The sequence below is a fragment of the Cervus elaphus genome, chromosome X, assembly GCF_910594005.1.
Source record: "Cervus elaphus chromosome X, mCerEla1.1, whole genome shotgun sequence".
Classification (NCBI taxonomy): domain Eukaryota; kingdom Metazoa; phylum Chordata; class Mammalia; order Artiodactyla; family Cervidae; genus Cervus; species Cervus elaphus.
The window spans coordinates 62926288-62945900 of NC_057848.1; the positions used below are offsets into that span (position 1 = coordinate 62926288).

The following is a 19613-nucleotide window of genomic DNA, read 5'->3' on the forward strand; positions in this document are numbered from 1 at the left end:
CATGAAAATCTGTACACAAATGTTCAGAGCAACTTTATTAGTAATAGCTTTATTCACAAACTGGAAACAATCCCATTGTCTTTCAACTGGTGAATGGTTAAACAAACTGTGGTAAATCTATAGGTAAATCTATTGCTCAGCAATAAAAAGGACGGGACTATTGATACAGGTAACTACCTGGATGAATCTCCAAAGAATTGTGCTGAGTGGAAAAAGCCAGTCCCCAAAGGTTACATGCTGATTGTATTTATATTATTTATATACATTCTTGGAATAAAATTATAGAAATGGAGAGCAGTTTACTGTTTACCATGCATTAGGGAGGAGAGGGGTGGAAGGGAAGAAGGTATGGCTGTGAAAAGGAAATGTGAGGGGTCCTTGTGTTGATAGAACTGTTCTGCATCTTAGCTCTATCAGTGCCAATATTTTGGTTTTGCTATTGTTTTCTACTTTTGCAAGATGTTGCTGTTGGGGGAAACTGAGTATAGGATATACTGGATTCCTCCATAGTATTTCTTACAACTGCATATAATTACCGCATAATAAGAAACTCAATTAAAGAATCAAACAAATAAACATTCCCCCAATGGAATGGTGAATGCAGCCATGAAATTAGAAGATTCTTGCTCCTTGGAAAGAAAGCTATCACAAACCTATACAGCGTATTAAAAAGCAGAGATATCACTATGCCAACAAAGGCCCATATAGTCAAAGCTATGCTTTTTCCAGTAGTTGTGTACAGATATGAGAGTTGGACTATAGAGAAGGCTGAACACCAAAGAATTGATGCTTTTGAATTGTGGTGTTGGAGAAGACTCTTTATAGAGTTCCTTGGACAGCAAGGAGATCAAACCAGTCAATCCTAAAGGAAATCGACCCTGAATATTCATCGGAAGGACTGATGCTAAAGCTGAAGCTCCAATAGTTTGGCAATCTGATGTGAAGAGTATCAGGAAAAGACCCTGGTGCTGGGAAAGACTGAAGGCAGGAGGAGAAGGGGGAGACAGAGGATGAGATGGTTGGATGGCATCACCGACTTGATGGATATGAGTTTGAGCAAACTCTGGGAAATAGTGAAGGACAAGGAAGCCTCTCGGGCTGCAGTTCATGGGTTTGACACGACTGAGTGACTGGACAACAACAAGAACAACAAATAACCAGGACCAAACAGTGTGGTTGTACTTACAGATAAAAAAGACGTAATCATGTGGCAGTAAAACAAAAAAACAACAAAAAAAAAATGAAGCTAATGGGAGACTGTTTCAAATGTCAAAACCAAATGGATTATCTTTTCTTACACTCCTTCAATGGCTCACAACAATGCCACACTTAGTATGCTTCCTATTAGAACTAGAATCATCATATAGCTTTCTGTTTTCCTCAGAGTTCCTGATTGTATTTCGTTTTTATTGTCAACCAAAAGCACATATAAATAGCTTCTGGTTTCTTATATAAGTTGATTATGGAATTTGTGCCCATCTTAGGGATATTCTTTACTGAGCCCTTTGACTTCCTGTTCTAATTATTACCTATTGCTTTCTTGGTCAACTTAGCAGTTCTCATCTTGGGATTTCTTCAACTGCACACTTCTGAAGTACTTTTTCAAAAATATTTATTTATTTGGCTGTTCTGGGTCTTGCAACATGCAGGATCTTTGATTTTCATTGCAGCATATGGAATTTTTAGTTGCAGCATATGGCATCTAGTTCCCTGACCAGCAATCGAACCTCGGCCCCTACATTGGGAGCTAAGTCTTAACCACTGGACCACCAGTGAAGTCCCTGGAGTATTTTAAAATACAGATTTTTAGGCATTCCCACAGACCTGTTCAGTTGGAGTTTCTTGGAGTAGGTGTGGCTGGGGTATATGCATTTTAAAAAAACTCCCCCAGGTGATTTAAAAAAATATTGAAGTATAGTTGATTTACAATGTCGTATTAATTTCTGCTATACAGCAAAGTGAGTCACTTGTACATATATTTGTACATATATATAGTGTGCTGCTGCTAAGTCGCTTCAGTCGTGTCCGACTCTGTGCGATCCCATAGACGGCAGCCCACCAGGCTCCACCGTCCCTGGGATTCTCCAGGCAAGAACACTGGAGTGGGTTGCCATTTCCTTCTCCAATGCATGAATGTGATAAATGAAAGTGAAGTCGCTCAGTCATGTCTGACGCTTCGCGACCCCATGGACTGCAGCCTACCAGGCTCCTCCGTCCATGGGATTTTTCAGGCAAGAGTACTGGAGTGGGTTGCCATTGCCTTCTCCGATATAGTGTACATATATGTATATGTTCTTTTTCATATTCTTTTCCACTATGGTTTATCACAGGATTTTGAATATAGCTCTCTGTGGATCACAATAAACTGTGGAAAATTCTGAAAGAGATGGGAATACCAGACCACCTGACCCATCTCTTGAGAAACCTGTATGCAGGTCAGGAAGCAACAGTTTAGAACTGGACATGGAACAGCAGACTGGTTCCAAATAGGAAAAGGAGTACATCAAGGCTGTATATTGTCACCCTGCTTATTTAACTTATATGCAGAGTACATTATGAGAAATGCTGGGCTGGAGGAAGCACAAGCTGGAATCAAGATTGCTGGGAGAAATAACAATAACCTCAGATATGCAGATGACATCACACTTATGGCAGAAAATGAGGAGGAACTAAAAAGCCTCTTGATGAAAGTGAAAGAGGAGAGTGAAAAAGTTGGCTTAAAGCTCAACATTCAGAAAACTAAGATCATGGCATCTGGTCCCATCACTTCATGGCAAATAGATGGGGAAATAGTGGAAACAGTGTCAGACTTTATTTTTGGGGGCTCCAAAATCACTGCAGATTGTGATTGCAGCCATGGAATTAAAGGACGCTTGCTCCTTGGAAGGAAAGTCATGACCGACCTAGATAGTACATTAAAAAGCAGAGACATTACTTTGCCAACAAAGGTCCGTCTAGTCAAGGCTATGGTTTTTCCAGTGGTCATGTATGGATGTGAGAGTTGGCCTGTGAAGAAAGCTGAGTGCCAAAAAATTGATGCTTTTGAACCATGGTGTTGGAGAAGACTCTTGAGAGTCCCTTGGACTGCAAGGAGATCGAACCAGTCCACCCTAAAGGAGATCAGTCCTGGGCATTCATTGGAAGGACTGATGCTGAAGCTGAAACTCCAATACTTTGGCCACCTCATGCGAAGAACTGACTCATTGGAAAAGACCCTGATGCTGGGAGGGATTGGGGACAGGAGGAGAAGGGGACGACAGATGAGATGATTGGATGGCATCACCGACTCGATAGACATGAGTCTGAGTAAAAACTCCAGGAGTTGGTGATGGACAGGGAGGCCTGGCGTACTGTGGTTCATGGGGGCGCAAAGAGTCGGACATGACTGAGCGACTGAACTGAACTGAACTCAACTCTGTGCTATACCTGTAGGACCTTGTTGTTTCTCCCAGGTAAATTTTTGCTCATCAGTCATATTTGAGAACCCATGTGGCTTATCCTTAGTCCTGTAACTGATGTTATTATTATTAAGAGTAACAATAAGTACTGTTGTTTGAGGAGTCACTATGTTTCCAGGCAATCATTTTAATAGTGAATGCATGGTCTCATTTAATCTTTACAACAAACCTGTGAGGTAGGTACTATTATTATCCCTATTTAGAGAAAATTTAGTTCAGAAAAGTTCAATCACACCACTTTCAAGATCCAGAAACAAGATCAGAACTGAGTTTTTTCTGACAACAAAATCTCGGATTTAACCAACAAACTTAATTTTTAAATGGATAGACCCAAGGGCCTCATGGAAAATCTCTAGAAGTAAAAGAACTTGGGGTTGGATCACAGATAAAAGGACTGTGTACTGTCAACTAGTTTTACAGCTAAAACCTGGCATCTTTTAATCAGTTAAATCAACTAAGCAAGGTCATTTTTGTGAGATACCAGAAGTATGACTAATGGACTGTGGGTCAAGTGGGAAACCTTCACAATTACTTTTGAACTCTGAATATTTTGGACACAATAAAAATTATTCACATATCCTACCAGTAAATATCTTAAAGGTTTTTCCATGGAAGCATCTGAAAGAAAGGTGGTATCTATGGCTATCTGTAACTGCCTGCTCCCTATTTTCTCTGACTTCCATTTTGATGGATAATTGGAGTGAGCTGTACTAATTTCTGAGCTTTTGAAATGGAATGCTTATTTCAGCTGTAGTTAGGAAAATTAAGAGTAGCCTCTAAATGACTTGTTCACTTTAGTGGCTAAATATTTGGAATGCCATACTGTGCCATCTTTGAACTAGAGTCTTAACTTTTACAAATACCAAAGATGACTCAGAACTATTCCCATTTAAGAAGTATGCCCTTGAAGCTCTTGATGTTCTGATATGGACTGATCCCCAAGATACCTCAGGTTTAAAAAAAAACAAACACGTAGTATGTTGCTACTTGTATAAAAAGAGAGGACATGCAAATTTGGCAATAAATACCTTAAAATCTCTAGAAGGATGCATAAGAAGAAAACAAAAAAAACATGTCCTAGTAATGGGCACAAAAATAATGTTTAAAATCTAACTTTAAATTGTTAATGAAATGTGCAAAATCACTACACACACACATAATGGAATAGTGAGTTTTGTGCTACATTAGACTGCTGCACGCTTTCATACTGCATTGGTTGTTTTTCTTGTGTGATTTAAAAACCCAAACCAACTCTTCTAATTAAGCTCTCCCTGGCCAGGAGCTCACTTGGATCCCTGACAGTCCCTAGTTAAAGCCTAGTTTGTAGTTTTTGACAGCAAACTAAGACCCTCTTGTTTGCTTCAGGAAAACTGGCTGGTTTTAGTTCCTGGTATTATTTTGGTGGTACCCTCATTCCAACAAGTCACCAATCCGCTTGACCATGATTTACAACTGTGCCAGATTTTTCTTGGTTGCCTTTTGTTTGAGACAGATAGTAGTAGTAGTGATAAAGTTACTTTTAGCTTGGTTTTGATTTCTGACAAATTATTTTGGAAGCAGGAATAAGGTGGTATATTAGGATGATAAATTAAGGGTAAAAGCAACTAAATCAGATTACTTGAATGACTATATGTGTTTAGGGAATATATTTTAATTCTTCCATTTATTGCTTCTTAATTAGTCCATAACTCAGAAGGTTAAAAATACCAAAGACAGGTGACATTTTATAACAGAAATCTTTCAAATGTGCTTTTTCTGATAGTGCTGCTCGATGTGAATAGTATTCAGTAATTTAAAAAATAATTTTATTTATCTTTGTTAACATGCTTCGTTATAGGAAAAGAGACTGAGTCAGAAACTTTCAGTACTTTCATTGTTGAATCCACCTCATCTCCTTTTATGTGACTTCTTACCAGAAAAGAAATGGCCTAAGAATTTCCACCTGCCTGATTTGACATTTGTAAGAAGTCTTACAGTACTTTCATTTCACAAATATATTACCCCAAGTAATAAGTTTTTATAACCCTTACCCCTTAAGGAGCCCAAAACTAAGCTCGAAGGGAAATGACAAACCTTGCCAAAAAATTGGAAATATCCTTTCTTTCCCCTCTGTGGTAGAGTGGTGTCACTTAACTATAACTCCTCAGTCAGTGACCTTCAGAAACCTAGGGGGCTAAACAGAAGTAGCGCATTGAAGGTCATCCCCTCCACAGATACCCAAAAAGGGGAACACATATTCATTATAACAGGTAAGTGTTTTTATAATTATGGCAGATGGTGATTGAAGCAAAGGCAGTTCAAAAGGGGAGACACGCAAAAGCAATAATTTTGAATGTTTGACATTTGTTTTGAAACTACCTTACTACCCTATACCCTTTACCATCTGTCTGTTATCCCTCCCAACACCCACCTCTGTCTTCCCACAGGGCTCCATTGTCTGCAGTTCCTGTTTCTCAGGGGCGGAGCTGTGGGAGGCAGCCATGGGTGCCATAATAGGCACCTGCGGCCAGCACAATGGGCTGTGGGTGCTTGTGGGAGAGACAGATTGATGTATTGTGCATGGGGGAGGAGGGCTGTCACTTGAATCCATGTGAACCCAGGCTTTAGGGGCAAGGGAGATTGACAGCTTTTGTAGGTTGCATTTCTTTTTCAAAGCTTGGCTTTAATAGACAGTAAGTTTGGGGCCCCAGGCTTTCACTCCCATAATTCTAACAGGGCAATCACGAGCATTCAGCATTTCTTTTTACCCCCCTTGTTACGCATTAAATGATTTCAGTAAAGGAATGTGCAGCATTAATTAGAATTTGTTAGCAGATACCAAGGGGAAAAGTTTCTTCACAACAACTATAGGAGGTGTCATTTGTACAAAGACTTTTTTGTTTTCTTTCCCCATTACATTATCACTGCAATATGTAAGGTAGTGATTCTTTTCATTTAAATTAAGTGGAAAGCTACTAAATCTTGTTTTATTCTCCAAAAAGAATAAGGTCCTTAACACTTATCTTTTAACTTCTTTCATTTCCTAAGGTTGGTGTTTACTTTTGCTTTCAGTCCGACCCATTTACTGATCTGTGTGGTTGTGTATCCAGTTTTGTGTACCATTTAGCTCTTACAATTACAGGCAACCCACTACTGATATATAAGGATTGTTTCAGGTGAAAATAGCTACCAGTAATATTGAAAGTCATTGACACACTGGGTCCCTTTTTAGTAATGGTACATTGAGAACTGCCAAAAATTAGGTTTGTGTCCTAACATTTCCTAAAACTAATTTTCTCTAGTTGATATTTAACCTTAGCCACGACATCAAAATTATGGAAGAATGGGGCAGCAGCCAAGGAATATTTTTCCTATAGAAAACTCACTCCTAAACCATGTCAGTATTTTAAACATCAAAAGTACCTCCACCCCAAGCACACACAGATAACATCACTTCCTTACAGCTAGTTTAAATGATCTTGGGGTTTTTGGTTTGATTTCCATTTTTCTATTCTTTTCTTAAAAATTCTGGCATTTTAGACTTATATAGGGACAAAACTAACCTCAGATAGGATTCTTGTAAACATACTCTTTGCAATCTGAGGAACTGACAAAACATTAAAAAAAATTTTGGTGTGATTTTTCTGAATTGTCTCTCATATAAAATCATTTTTACTATGGAAGGAGTTGGAGGCTAATTGAATTAGAATTTTTCCCATTCAATTGTTTTATTTAAATGTGTTAAGGGCAACAGTGAAAAATATTGATTAAGTCTACCATTATTTCTCAGAAAGAACATATTCCCACACAGTAGTCTGGCTCTGTCTATTATAATAATTTGGTGCAATGGTTTAAAAAGTAGTGGGGTGATAATAATTAGGGCGTGCAACACAGAAATTTCAATGCTGGATTCAACATTTCACCATGCAGGGCAGGAAAATTGCCGACCGGGGCTAGTCAGCTCTAAGTACTAATTAACTAATTAATCAGGTGCTGAAACCAACTGAATGGAGGATACCAGCCAGACAACTCAAACCCAAGCAGAGGGTTGTGCTCTTTCAAAGACACTGCAGTCTTTCTTCTTGCTTTTTAACCCAATCAAAAATGAGGGGAGAAAATAGGATATGCTGACCTACTGTCGGTCATTTTGGTCCAAGTTTTTTTACTTAGAGAAAATAAAAACATGTGCCTCTGATACTAACTCTGAGGCACCATATTCAGGGTAGTCCTAAAGCTCTGGCAAAGGGCTATCTCCTTGGCCATGAACTACTTCAGGGCTAGTATATGTGGGTGTGGAGGGGGGAGGAGGCTCTGCCTTCTTGGAGTTTTCTTTTACAATATTTTCTTAACATAGGAGAATGAGAAATATATTTCTCCTTTTGGGCTGATCTTAGGTCTTTTGCCTCATCCCTCGTTTATGTAAATGAGAAGAGTCCAATTACACATATGGAAAAAGGGTTTAATGAATCGTGAAAAAGCCCGGTTTGCAGAGAAAGGGCACAATCCTCTCGTCTTCTTCTCTTTTATATTAAACTTAGAAACATGTATTTCTTTTAAAGAAGATGATAAAGCTTAATGGTTATATCATTTTATTTTATATACTAATCTTCATACTTGGGAATTATTAAGCATATTTTGCTAGAATTATCTTTGGAAGGCTTTCTGGAGACAGCAGATATTCTACAAGAACAATTGCAAAACTCTTTTTCCCCTAAATTAAAAAAAAAAAAAAGTATTACATTAGTTCCTTCCATTTTTGACGTTATTCTTAGCTCATGATAATTTTTTTTTTTTAAACACAGTTTGATCTGGAATTGTCTGCACTTAAAAAAGGACTGCATCATTATAAGCGGTTGTTACCGAACCCAAGGAAAAAACCTCAGTATCGCATACCATTTTAGCTCAATTTGGGTATTATTATGGTGTTTTAAGTAGCTAGAATTTTTGGAGTGTTGTAAATTAGATAAACTCTCCCCCCCCCCCAACCACCTCCTTAAAGGTACTAAATTTTACACTAGAGCATAAAATCCCGCGTTTGGGATTTCATTTGCCTATTTTCTTTCCTCTCACTTCTTCATCCTGGAATTGTCAGTAGTTGAATGTAGACCACACAGAAAACGCCTCAACCGATTTTTTTAAATGACAAAAAAAACCTTGAAAGGATATGGGAGGGGGGGGGGTGGTGAATCAATGCCATTTCTGACTGTAACTCTTAGAATTTGGTAAGTACGCAACCAGCCTGGAAGAGGTGCTTTACAGGGCCAGCAGTAAAGTTCTAAATCACGACTGCAGGTGTTTTCCAGAGACCAAATCCAACAGCCTGGTTGGGCACTTGGGGAAACTGAGGCTGGAAAAGCCGGGAGGGGCGGGCCGGCGAATGCCTGAACTGATTTTTCCCCCCCTTCATAAAATGACTGCTTCGATCCATGGAAAACACTTCTCCTGGGCACCTCCTGTGTGGAGGGCACTGCCGGGATGCCGACTTCGCGAGGGCCGTGCTCTTTCCACTCTAACCCCCGGCCTTCCCGGATCGGCGCCCTGGATGTGATCGACACCATGAAGTTGCCCCATAATCCTCTCTGGCAACATAGGATGTAAAATTTGATCAGCTCATTGGATGAAGCCGACAAGTCTCAAAAATGTGTGAAAAGGGGGCCAAGCAGTAGGCAAGCGCCGCGTTGAGGCAGCGCTCCAGCCGGCCCCCCTCCGAGTTCCCGGTGCGGCAGCCGCGGCGGAGAGGGGGTTGGGACCGGGCTGCGGGGCCGCGGCGGCGGCGGCGGCGGCGGGGAGGCCGCGGCGCCCTGGGCGGGGGCGGGGGGGGGGGGGCGTAGGAGCGCACCGCGGGGCCGGAAGGGGGCAGCGAGGCGGCGCCGGCGGCTGCGGAGTTATCTCCACGCCGTAGTGGGGACCCGGCCGGGCGGGGCGGGGCGGGGCGTGCACCGGGGCCGCGGGCGGCGCGCCGGAACCGTTGGCCTCAGGGCCCCGCCGCCCGCGCTCCCGCCCGCCGGCGCACGCGGAGGAGGCGGTGGCGGTGTTCGCGGTGGCTGAGGAGGAGGCGGTGGCGGCGGCTGTGGTGGCGGCGGCGGCAGCAGCGGCGGCGGCGGCGGCGGCGGCGGCGGCCGCAGAAGGAGGAGGGGAGCTCGGAGCAGGAGGTGAGGTGGAGAAGCCAGAGGAGGCGGAGGAGGAGGTGGAGGTGGAGGAGAGGAGCGGCCAGAAGGAGGAGGATGGAGGAGCAGCCGAAGGAGGGCGAGGCCGAGGTCGCGGAGCACTGGTTCTCTAAGTGGGAGCGCCAGTGCCTGGCCGAGGTGGAGCAGGAAGAGGACCTGCCCCCGGATCTGCAGGAGGAGGTGGCCCCCGAGACGGCGGGGCTCAAGAGCGAGCAGCAGAAGCTGTGGCACCTCTTCCAGACCTCAGCCACCGCCGTGGCCCAGCTCTACAAGGATGCGGGGTGCCAACAGCCAGGACTCTCCATGTGGGACCCCTTCCAGAATGCAGCCATGGCTGTGACCAGCCTCTACAAAGAGAGTGGGCATGCCCACCAACGAAGTTTTGACCTGGGCATCCAGGTGGGCCACCAGCGTCGCATCAAAGATGTGCTGGAATGGGTGAAGAAGGGACGGAGCATCATCCTCCGCGAAGATCTGATCAGTTTCCTGTGTGGCAAGGTGCCTCCCGCGCCCCCGCCGCCGCCTCGCACCCCAAGGATGCCCGCGAAGCCGGCCTCCGAGGCCCCCAGCCAGGCCGCCGCCACCGAATCGGGCTCGTCGGTGGACGTCGACCTGCAGCCGTTCCACGAGGCCATCGCCCTTCATGGCCTCAGCGGCGCCATGGCCAGCATTAGCGTGCAATCCGGTGCGCCCGGCTCCCCGCCTCAAGCTAGCGAGGTCGCAGGCGGTGGCCGCCGAAGAAGTAGCTTCCTCGAGGATAACTTGAGCCCGATCGACTGTGAAGAACTGGCCCTCTGCCTCGACAGTGGGGGGTCCCGCAAGCGCACCTCGGCCGAGTGTGGTGATGGCGACACGGACTCCCCAACCCACAAGCGCAACCGAATGGCCTAAACAGGTCTGAACTGCCTCGTGGGTCGCCAGCTGCCATTTTGCCGAGCCATCAACTTGCTCGTCGAAAGGGTCCTCCAGGCGATCTCTTCTCTAAGTTAAACAAAGATTTCTATCAGTTTGCCACAAAAAAACCCCAAAAAACAAAAAAACAAACAAACAAAAAACTTTAAAAGTATTCCAGAAGAGGCTTCCTATGACTCTGACTTTCCCAAAATTATAATACTAGCAGAGTACAAGTACCATGTAGTAGTTAGCAAGACCATTTAATGCAGAAGTATCCGGTCAAGCGGGAGCCTGGTTTATCTTGTTCACAGTTATTCCGTAGCATCTAGCACAGTTGCTGGTGCTTAATAAATGTTTGTTGAATGAATAAATGTGACTTTATTTAAAAGTCTTAGAAGGACTAACAGGTGTTTGCTTGGGTATGGGATGGTCTTATCCTTTATTGTTTGGTTGTTTGCTTTAACAGTTTTTTTTTTTTTTCTTCTAGTTCAGTTACCTTTTATCAGAATGCAAAACTTGACATCTTTGTGAAATCTGGAACATTCCGTTTTGGCTCCACGTACCATGAACCTGATTTCTAGATAGAAACTGTGCAAGGTGTACCTATGAGGCTGTGAGTTTTCTTTCTTAAAATAGTCATTTTGGTGATTATGCGATGAGGTAAAGTGCTATGATGGTTGGACAGGTAATAAGTTGCTATTGAGTCAATTTAACGCTCTTTTTAGGAAAGTTAAGCCAACGATCAAGAGCCCGAGGTCAAAGATGGCATTCCTGGTGGCTTGGTGGTATTCCTTTTTCTTAGGGATGGAAAATGTCCCTTTTTCTGAAGTTAAATCTTTTTGGTGATCTCTGTTTTGAAGTGGAAGACAAAGTAGAATGAGTTTCTGGGTTTTATTTAAGGGTATGTGTGTGTGTGTGTGTGTGCGCGCGCTAAGTCACTTCAGTGGTGTCCAACTCTGTGCCATGCTATGAACTATAACCCATCAGGCTTCTCTGTCTATGGGATTCTCCAGGCAAGAATACTGGAGTGAGTTGCCATGCTCTCCTCCAGGAGATCTTCCTGACCCAGAGATAGAACCTGCATCTCCTGCATTGCAGGCAGATTCTTTACCGCTAAGTCACCGGGGGAAGCCCGATTTAAGGTTATATTGTTGTTTAGTCGCTAAGTCATGTCTGACTGTTTGTGACTCCATGGCCTGCCAGATTCCTCTGGGAGCCTGTCCATGGGATTTCCCAGGCAAGAATACTGGAGTGGGTAGCCATTTCCTTTTCCAGGAGATCTATTTGACCCAAGGATTAAACCCAGGTCTCCTTCATGTCAGGTAGATTCTTCTCCACTGAGCTACCAGGGAAGCCCCATTTAAGGGTATAGCATGATCTAATTAAAAGAGCATGCGCTTTGTGTCAATAATATCAACAGTAGAATGGTAGTCCCACAGATACACTGTGTGATATTGGGCAAATCACTTAATGTCTTTTGGCCTCAGTTTTTCACCTGTAAAAGGGAACTATGTGTCTCCTAAAGTCATTGTGACGGTAAGATAAAGCCCGTATTTCAAGTATCTAGCACAATGCTTGGTACCTAAAGCATTATAATGTTCTCCCTTCTTTATAAATACAAATTGGTAAAACGTTAAAATCCACTATATTTTGGAAAAGGCAAGAAAAAAAATAGATTGGTTTAGAAATCAGGAAAAAACAGAATCTCTGTGTTTGAGATGGAAACTACTGTTTCATAGTTAAAATGTGCCTAAATATCCCAGATCTTGTATTAATTATAAGTGTGTTTAACTCATGAGGACTCAGGGTCATCACTCTGGATGTTAGGGCTGGCTTGTAGTTCCTAAAATTGCCTGAGAGATGCACCTTGCAACTGGTACAGTGGTCAAAGATCTACTTCCTCTGGCCTGGAAGACTATGAGAAGGTGGGTAAAGATGGAAAGGATTTGAAAGTGAAAGTCCTAGTGATACATAAAAGGCCAAAGTGGTTCTGAATAAGGATGAGGTGGAGTAGAGGTGATGAAAGGGTAGACTGGGTGGGATGGGGGTGGAGGAGTTGGGAGTGAGGTTATGGAAGGGGTGGGGGAAAGTTAAAATATCCATATCTTCCCCAGACTCTCCACAAACCGGTGCACAAAATAGTATATATAGATGTGTAATACCTTGCCTTTAGGTTCATATCAAAGTTTTTGTTTCATTAGTTTGGACTTTGAAATAGATTTATAATCGACTAGTGCATTGAAATAATACAACAAAATAAAGTGAATTCCCTAGTAGAATTAAAAACTTGCTATTCCAACTAATAAAAATAAATGAAAAAAAATAACAGCTTGGATGTACAACATGAGATATTTAGATCAAAAATGAAAATTAACTTTCTGAAAGAGCAGCTGATAAACTTTAGAAAGGGTCCATAGGAAAAGTTATGGAATTTCCTTTTAAGGAGGAATTCTTTAATAAAATGTATTCCACTCTGCTGTGGAAAAAAAAAAAACAGCTTGCTATTGAGGCACTTTGCAAATACAGACTGAGGCACCATGCTAGGCCCTGAGAAGGGATGTTTATAAAACATAAAAAATATCTTGATCCTCAAAAAGCACATCCTGGCTTGGAAGATGATATAGTCCAGCGTGCTGAGTCACTTCAGTCATGTCTGACTCTGCAACCCCATGGACTGTAGCCTGCCAGGCTTCTCTGTCCATGGGATTCTCCAGGCAAGAATACTGGAGTGAGTTGTCACGCCCTCCTCTAGGGGATCTTCCCGACCCAGTGTTGGAACCCACGTCTCTTACATCTCCTGCATTGGCAGGTGGGTTCTTTATCACTAGTGCCACCTGGGAAGCCAAAATACAGTCCAGAAAGCATTTCTGATTGTATACAAAGCACCAAAGGGCTGTGCAGAAAAACAGAGGCCTTCCTTGCCCAGAGGGTCACAGCTTGTGGAGGAGGTGGCATTTGAACAGGCACCCAGAACAACAGGTAGGAAGGGAGGGCCCAGGCAATCCTAGCAGCGGAAGAATATAACAAAGTTTGGGAAGGGGAAGAACAGCAAACTGGGTTCAGGGGATCATAGGTGCTGGGTATATAGAGGCAGGGGGAGGTAGGGGCCAAAGTGCAGAGGCTCTCAAATGCCTGGCCCAGTGCTTTAGGTTCTGTCCTGGGGCAGGGTGATACCACTCAGTCTGTGCTTTAGGAAGATTGGTCTGGCAGTGAGACACTGGAGCTGGTGGTAACCAGCCTATTCCTGTGGGATGCTCTTTCCTGCGGAAGTTGCCATTTGGTTAACCAGGGTTGTGGAGATGTTTGACTTGACAGGGCTTTCTCTGGGAAGCCTTTGCTCACTTAGAACCTCCCACACTTCAAACCATAGCAGGTAGGAGGCAACTTCTGTGTGTGTTCTGCCCTGCTTCTAGGCTGAGAAAGCCTTCAGTTCCAGCTGCAGAATCTCTTGATGGGCTAGTCTTAAAGAAACAAAACAGCCCTGCCTTTTATCATTCTTCTGCTGCTTGTGTTGGAGAGCCCTCCTGCAGGAAATCACTGCGGCATTTGGGGCTACAAGGCTGGCTGAACCACTACAGCAGTTTTAACAGGTAGGTTTAGAGAGTTGTAAGAGGGCATGTCAGTACGAGGGCGGGGACCTCATTTGTCTTGTTTCCTTCGGTAACCTCCAGAGCCTAACAGTGCCTGATCCATGGGCACACAATAAATATTCATTTAATTGGTGGATGAGTAAGCCCTCATCCAGACCTAGTTATGGCTATTCTGCTCTCTTTCTCTGTGTATCTACTGCCCAGGAAAGGCACCTGAAGCCCATGCTGTAATTTCTAGATGATTCTCCCCCGCAGCCTTTTCCTGACTATTTGATTCAGCATTTTGCAAAGTGTGGTTAGTTCCATGACCACCTCCCTTGAGAATCCACTGAGCTGCTTCTGAAGCTGGCCGCTTCAGAAGACCCCTCCAGGTGAATTACAGTCTCAGTGGGAGGGTCCCGGAAGTGACCTCCTTTAGGAGGAGGTGTCGGTGGTCATGGTGCCCAGTGAAGTCTGAAACTCCAGTGACCCCACTGTGAGATTTGTGATTGATTCAAGGGGCTCGTTTTAAATTATCATTGCTGGTGAACCTTGTGTGCCAGCTTAAAGTGAATCTCCCCATTTGTACGTATTATCTTCATCATGACTTTGCATATTGCACACATTTTTCTTCTAGGAGCACAGTTGAGAAGATGGAGGAAAAATGTTATTAACTGATGTTTCCTGATTTGGTCCTTTCATAGGAGACTGAGAGAAGGCTCTGATTTCCTAACCTCTAGCTGAGTATTTTATTCATTAGACCACTGCTCCCTAATCAAAATTATAAACAGGAAACATTACACTTAGATCACTTTGCCTTTTGTGAATTGATGATGGAGTAGAGGTCAGGGGAGGATTTGTTGTTAGTTAATCAGGAGGTTTACCGACCTCTTCCAATAGTATATGCATACTTTCTTTTCTCTGTTGTGTTTGTTTGGGGGAAGCTGTTGGAGTTATGCATTCAGGGAATATAAGTCACCCCTTGCCACTACCACTGCACTCCAGCCACCAGCCAACCTGGACCACTTAAAGTTTCCTAAACTTTTTGTCATCTCTGGACTCTGGAATTCTTCCCAAATTTAGATCAAGAGGGACCTTAAAGATCATCTCGGGCAGGGTTAACTATTCAGTTTACAAATGGGACAACTGACCTCACCAGGGAGGGCCACAGTGACTTACTGGTAAGACTGCTACCCCCTAGCTGGTTCCAGTCCGTTGCTCGCTTCACTGGACCTTCCTCAGTTATATTGTGTTTGGCCTTTTAATTAATATGTTGATGATCAAGTGGAACTAGGAAACTTGTACTGTTGTGAAGCCTCTCTGGCCTGGCAAGCATACTTTCTTTTCTCTGTTGTGTTTGCTTGGGGGAAGCTGTTGGAGTTATGCATTCAGGGAATATAAGTCACCCCTTGCTACTACCACTGCACTCTAGCCACCAGCCAACCTGGACCACTTAAAGTTTCCTAAACTTTTTATCATCTCTGGACTCTGGGCCATTTTACCTTATTGCTTTCTTGGCCTCTGATGCCCTGCCCTAAATTCCTTTTTGTCTACTTCACTCCAGCTCAGTCTTCAAAGCTCACCTCACGCATTACGTTTTTATTTTTTCGGATATCTTCCTTGCCCTTCCAAGTTAGGATTAAATGCCTCTTCCCAGAGTTCCCACTTAGGACTTAACACTGTGTTTGTTAGTTTGTCTTTGCCTCAGGAGACTGTAAAACACCAAGTTCATCCCAGTTCAGTCACACAGTTGTGTCCGACTCTTTGCGACTCCATGGACTGTAGCGTGCCAGGCTTCCCTGTCCATCACCAATTCCTGGAGCTTGCTCAAACTCATATCCATTGAGTCAGTGATGCCATCCAACCATCTCATCCTCTGTCATCCCCTTCTCCTCCTGCCTTCAATCTTTCTCAGCATCAGGGTCTTTTCCAATGAGTTAGTTCTTCGTGTCAGGTGGCCAAAGTATTGGAGTTTCAGCTTCAGCATCAGTCCTTCCGATGAATATTCAGGGTTAATTTCCTTCAGGATTGACTGGTTTGATCTCCTTGCAGTCCAAGGGACTCTTAGGGGTCTTCTTCAACACCACAGTTCAAAAGCATCAATTCTTCGACGCTCAGCTTTCTTTATGGTTCAACTCTCACAGCCATACATGACTACTGGAAAAACCATAGCTTTAACTAGATGGACCTTTCTCGGCAAAGTTATGTCTCTGCTTTTTAATATGCAGAAAATTAAAGAGAACTTAAAATGTTCACTCCAAGAGGGTCTCTTTTGTAGGAGGTGGGTAAGAATCTGCATTACTGCACATGTACACTGAAAAGGCATATTCAGCATTACACCATACTTTTTTTTTTTTAAATGAACGAATTACTTTTGTCATAGAATTACATTGTGGGAAGAACAGCTCAAAGCAAAACTTTGGAGGAGTGGTTTTAATCAGGTATTAAATGTGCTTCCCCGAAGAAGTGTAGCATATAAAAAGTTATCAGTGTTCTTTCTCGCTTGTAAATATGATTGTACTGTCTCAACTTCAGTGGCAAGCACACAAGATCCTGGCTTAGGTCTTGACCTTGATTTTTTTTGCTTGATATGAAATAAAGGAGTTGGTTTTATTAGATGATCTTTAAGGTCTATGCAAACTCTGGCACTTTCTGGTCTCTGATTTAATTGGCAGTGGTAGTGATGACCTTCTTTCTGTGATAGTCTCATTTTGATGATCTAGTGTCTGAACAGCTGAGCTCTGTGAGTTCCTTAAAATCAGGACTGCCATGTTGACACAATTCCAAGCTTCACTCACTGGGTGGTAATGGCCTGGCCACTTGTAAGATGGGAATGTAGCAGCTTACCTCTCTCTCTTTTTGTTCCATCTTCCTTAGGAGGTCAAGAAGTCAATACAATATTGAATGTTTAAGGGGTATATTAGAGTCAAATGCCCCCTTAGTTGGGCAGTTTCCTTTCTCAAAAATAGCCAGTCAAGCAGGAGGATGTTTCAAAGAGAGATGAGTTCATAGACTCATTGGACTATTAACAAAGGGGCACCTGGAAGTCCATTGAGTCCACATGGCCCAACTCTGGCGAGAACATAAATAGAAACCATCCTGAATGCATCAGCTGCTCTCCTCATCTTCAGGAGCTGCCAGGCAGGCCTTTCTGAAAACAACCCCACATTCCGCTGACTTCAGCCATGTGCTTGCCCTCCTATCTAACTGCCGGCAAGCTGGCTCACCACATCAGTGCAATAAGCCTTCTGCTGTGGTCAAAGCTTTCATCTCCAAACCTGGACTTTGGACATTTCAACTACCATTTTCTCACCTTTTTCTTGTCTTTTTTTTTTACCCCCAGCCTCTTTGTTGGACAGAATCTTTTGTGTTTCTAGGATTCCTAGTACACTGCCCCAAACCCCTACATATGGCACATATTATATAGTGTGTCTTGCATTTCCTCTCGTATCCCTCGTAGAGACCCTGGCTGCAAATTTCTCATTCTTCCCTTCTTGAAGTCCCAGGCTTTCTTGACATCAGTACCCAATTTTGTGTTTAAGTGTGGCTATCTTAAATTGGAAGCTTCTGGGAAAGTTGGGAGAAATGTTGGATGATTAAGAAAGTCATGTGCCACACCACGTGGGAGCCTCTCAAATACAACCTTGGTGGTCATGACCCCAGTCGGAGAGGGAAGCCTGTGATGTCACCCCTTCCCCGAGTCCCAGTTTCACGGATAGTATCTCTGAATGGAATTGTCTGAGGGAGATTGTTCCTTGTGAAAAGTTCACATGATGAAGTTTGAAGAGCTTGTTTCACTCAGAGCCCAGCAGGACAGAGTGGTTTGGAATGCAGCATTCAGTGTGTTCTGTTTGGCTGAAAGCTGTCACAGGGAACAAGTACTTAGCAAACAGCATGAACAAGGATTTGAACTAGAAAACGAGAAGGGCCTTGACAACATTGTAATAGTGGCTTGTCTCCTCAAAAACTGCTCAATGGTACACAAGGAGGTGAAAAAGAAGGCTAGGAAAATACATAGATTTGGGTTTCATTCAAAACAGCCCAATGTGAGAGTGCCCTAATATGGGTAAAGTTTGACTAGGGGTTCCTGGACCACTGTGACCATCTTCACTTTACTATATCTGATCAGACTATTGCCTTTTCTAAGGCGAAAGCCACAGACTAAGTCTGTGCCCACAGGGTGAACACACAACCTATTGAAAACAGATTGATCCATCAACTGCATATAGTCTGTTTTCACAGTGCCAAATGCCTGGGTTGAATGTTTTTCTCTTTGTATTTCACTGAATTAACTGAATAGACCTGTTGATATTGCTCTGGGCTTTTCATGTTTTAAGTGGAATTATGTGCAATTTAACAGGGCTATTCTGTCAGTATTTACATTCCCTTTGCTTGAAAATTGGTTCTTTCCATTTCTCTCCTTTTTATTGAGGTATAATTGACAAATAAAATTGTAAGATAATTTAAAATGTACAACATGATGATTTTAGGTATGAGTACATTGTGAAAGGGTTCCTCCCACCTAGTTAATGAGTTCTTCCTAGTTCTTAAAGTCTCTTTTTAATACTCCAATTTCAGGTGCTATCTGTGCCTGATACACAGAGCCCAAGTCTTTATGGATGATAAAATTTAACTACCACAGGTGTGTGCAGTAGTTGGAGGCTCATTTATGATGCCGTCCCCAGGGCCCATGCCACAGGTGCTCGCCTACCTTAGGTGAAACATGAGGATAAGAAGGTATTTATTCTGATGAAGTTTGCGCTTATGCCTAATTCTGCCCTGAAGCAGCTAGTGCTCTAGTAGGCATACGGTAGTTACTATATAAAGGGCCAAGAAAGCACAGTATCCACCCTGAATGCATGTTAATAGACTCACTGGAGAGCTTTAGGATTGTGTATGGACATACCCTGGTTCATTGAATTCAGTTTAAAAAAAGATCAAATCCAATTAGACAGCCTCTTCCAAATTCAGTTCAATTCAACAAACAATTGTTACGATACAAGCCTTGTGCTACCTCATGCAAAGCTTTCGGATTTTGTTTTACCTTTCTGCTTTGTTGTTGCATCATGTCAGCATGGGTTGGTAAATATTGAGTTTTCATTGTTCAGAAAGTTCAAGAATGCCTTTTCTTATTTACTTGTAACTCTTGAAAAATTTTATAAGTCTCTTCTCTGCTTGGAAGGCGTTTATCTGGAACTTCTACTCCTAGCTTGGATACAGACTCAGATACTTTGAAGATGAAAATGTAGTCTTGTATTCGTGTTTTGTGTCATAGTCCTTTGGTTTGGAGGCTCATGTTAGTTTCAAGAGGAGATGGTGGAAATGCTAGTTATTAGCATTTGGATTGTTTCAAGGATAGATTATTTTTCAGGGGGTCCAATTTTAGTGCTGTTCAATGGAAATATAATGCAAGCCACATATGTAATTCTCAATTTTCTAGTAGCCACATTTAAAAAGAAAAAGGTAAATTAACTTTAATGATATATTTAATTTAACCTGACATATTGAAAATATTTTCATTTCAACATGTAATCAATATAAAAATT

At 42.9% G+C, this 19613-nt stretch overlaps 1 protein-coding gene across 1 annotated transcript; it reads left to right on the top strand.

Annotated features, from left to right (window-relative positions):
- The first annotated feature begins 9170 nt into the window (after positions 1-9170).
- Positions 9171-10892, top strand: LOC122689885 (UPF0472 protein C16orf72). Its single transcript, XM_043896682.1, has one exon. It carries the CDS (start codon positions 9662-9664, stop codon positions 10493-10495), a length of 834 nt encoding a protein of 277 aa, XP_043752617.1. The 5' UTR covers positions 9171-9661; the 3' UTR covers positions 10496-10892.
- The last annotated feature ends 8721 nt before the right edge of the window (positions 10893-19613 follow it).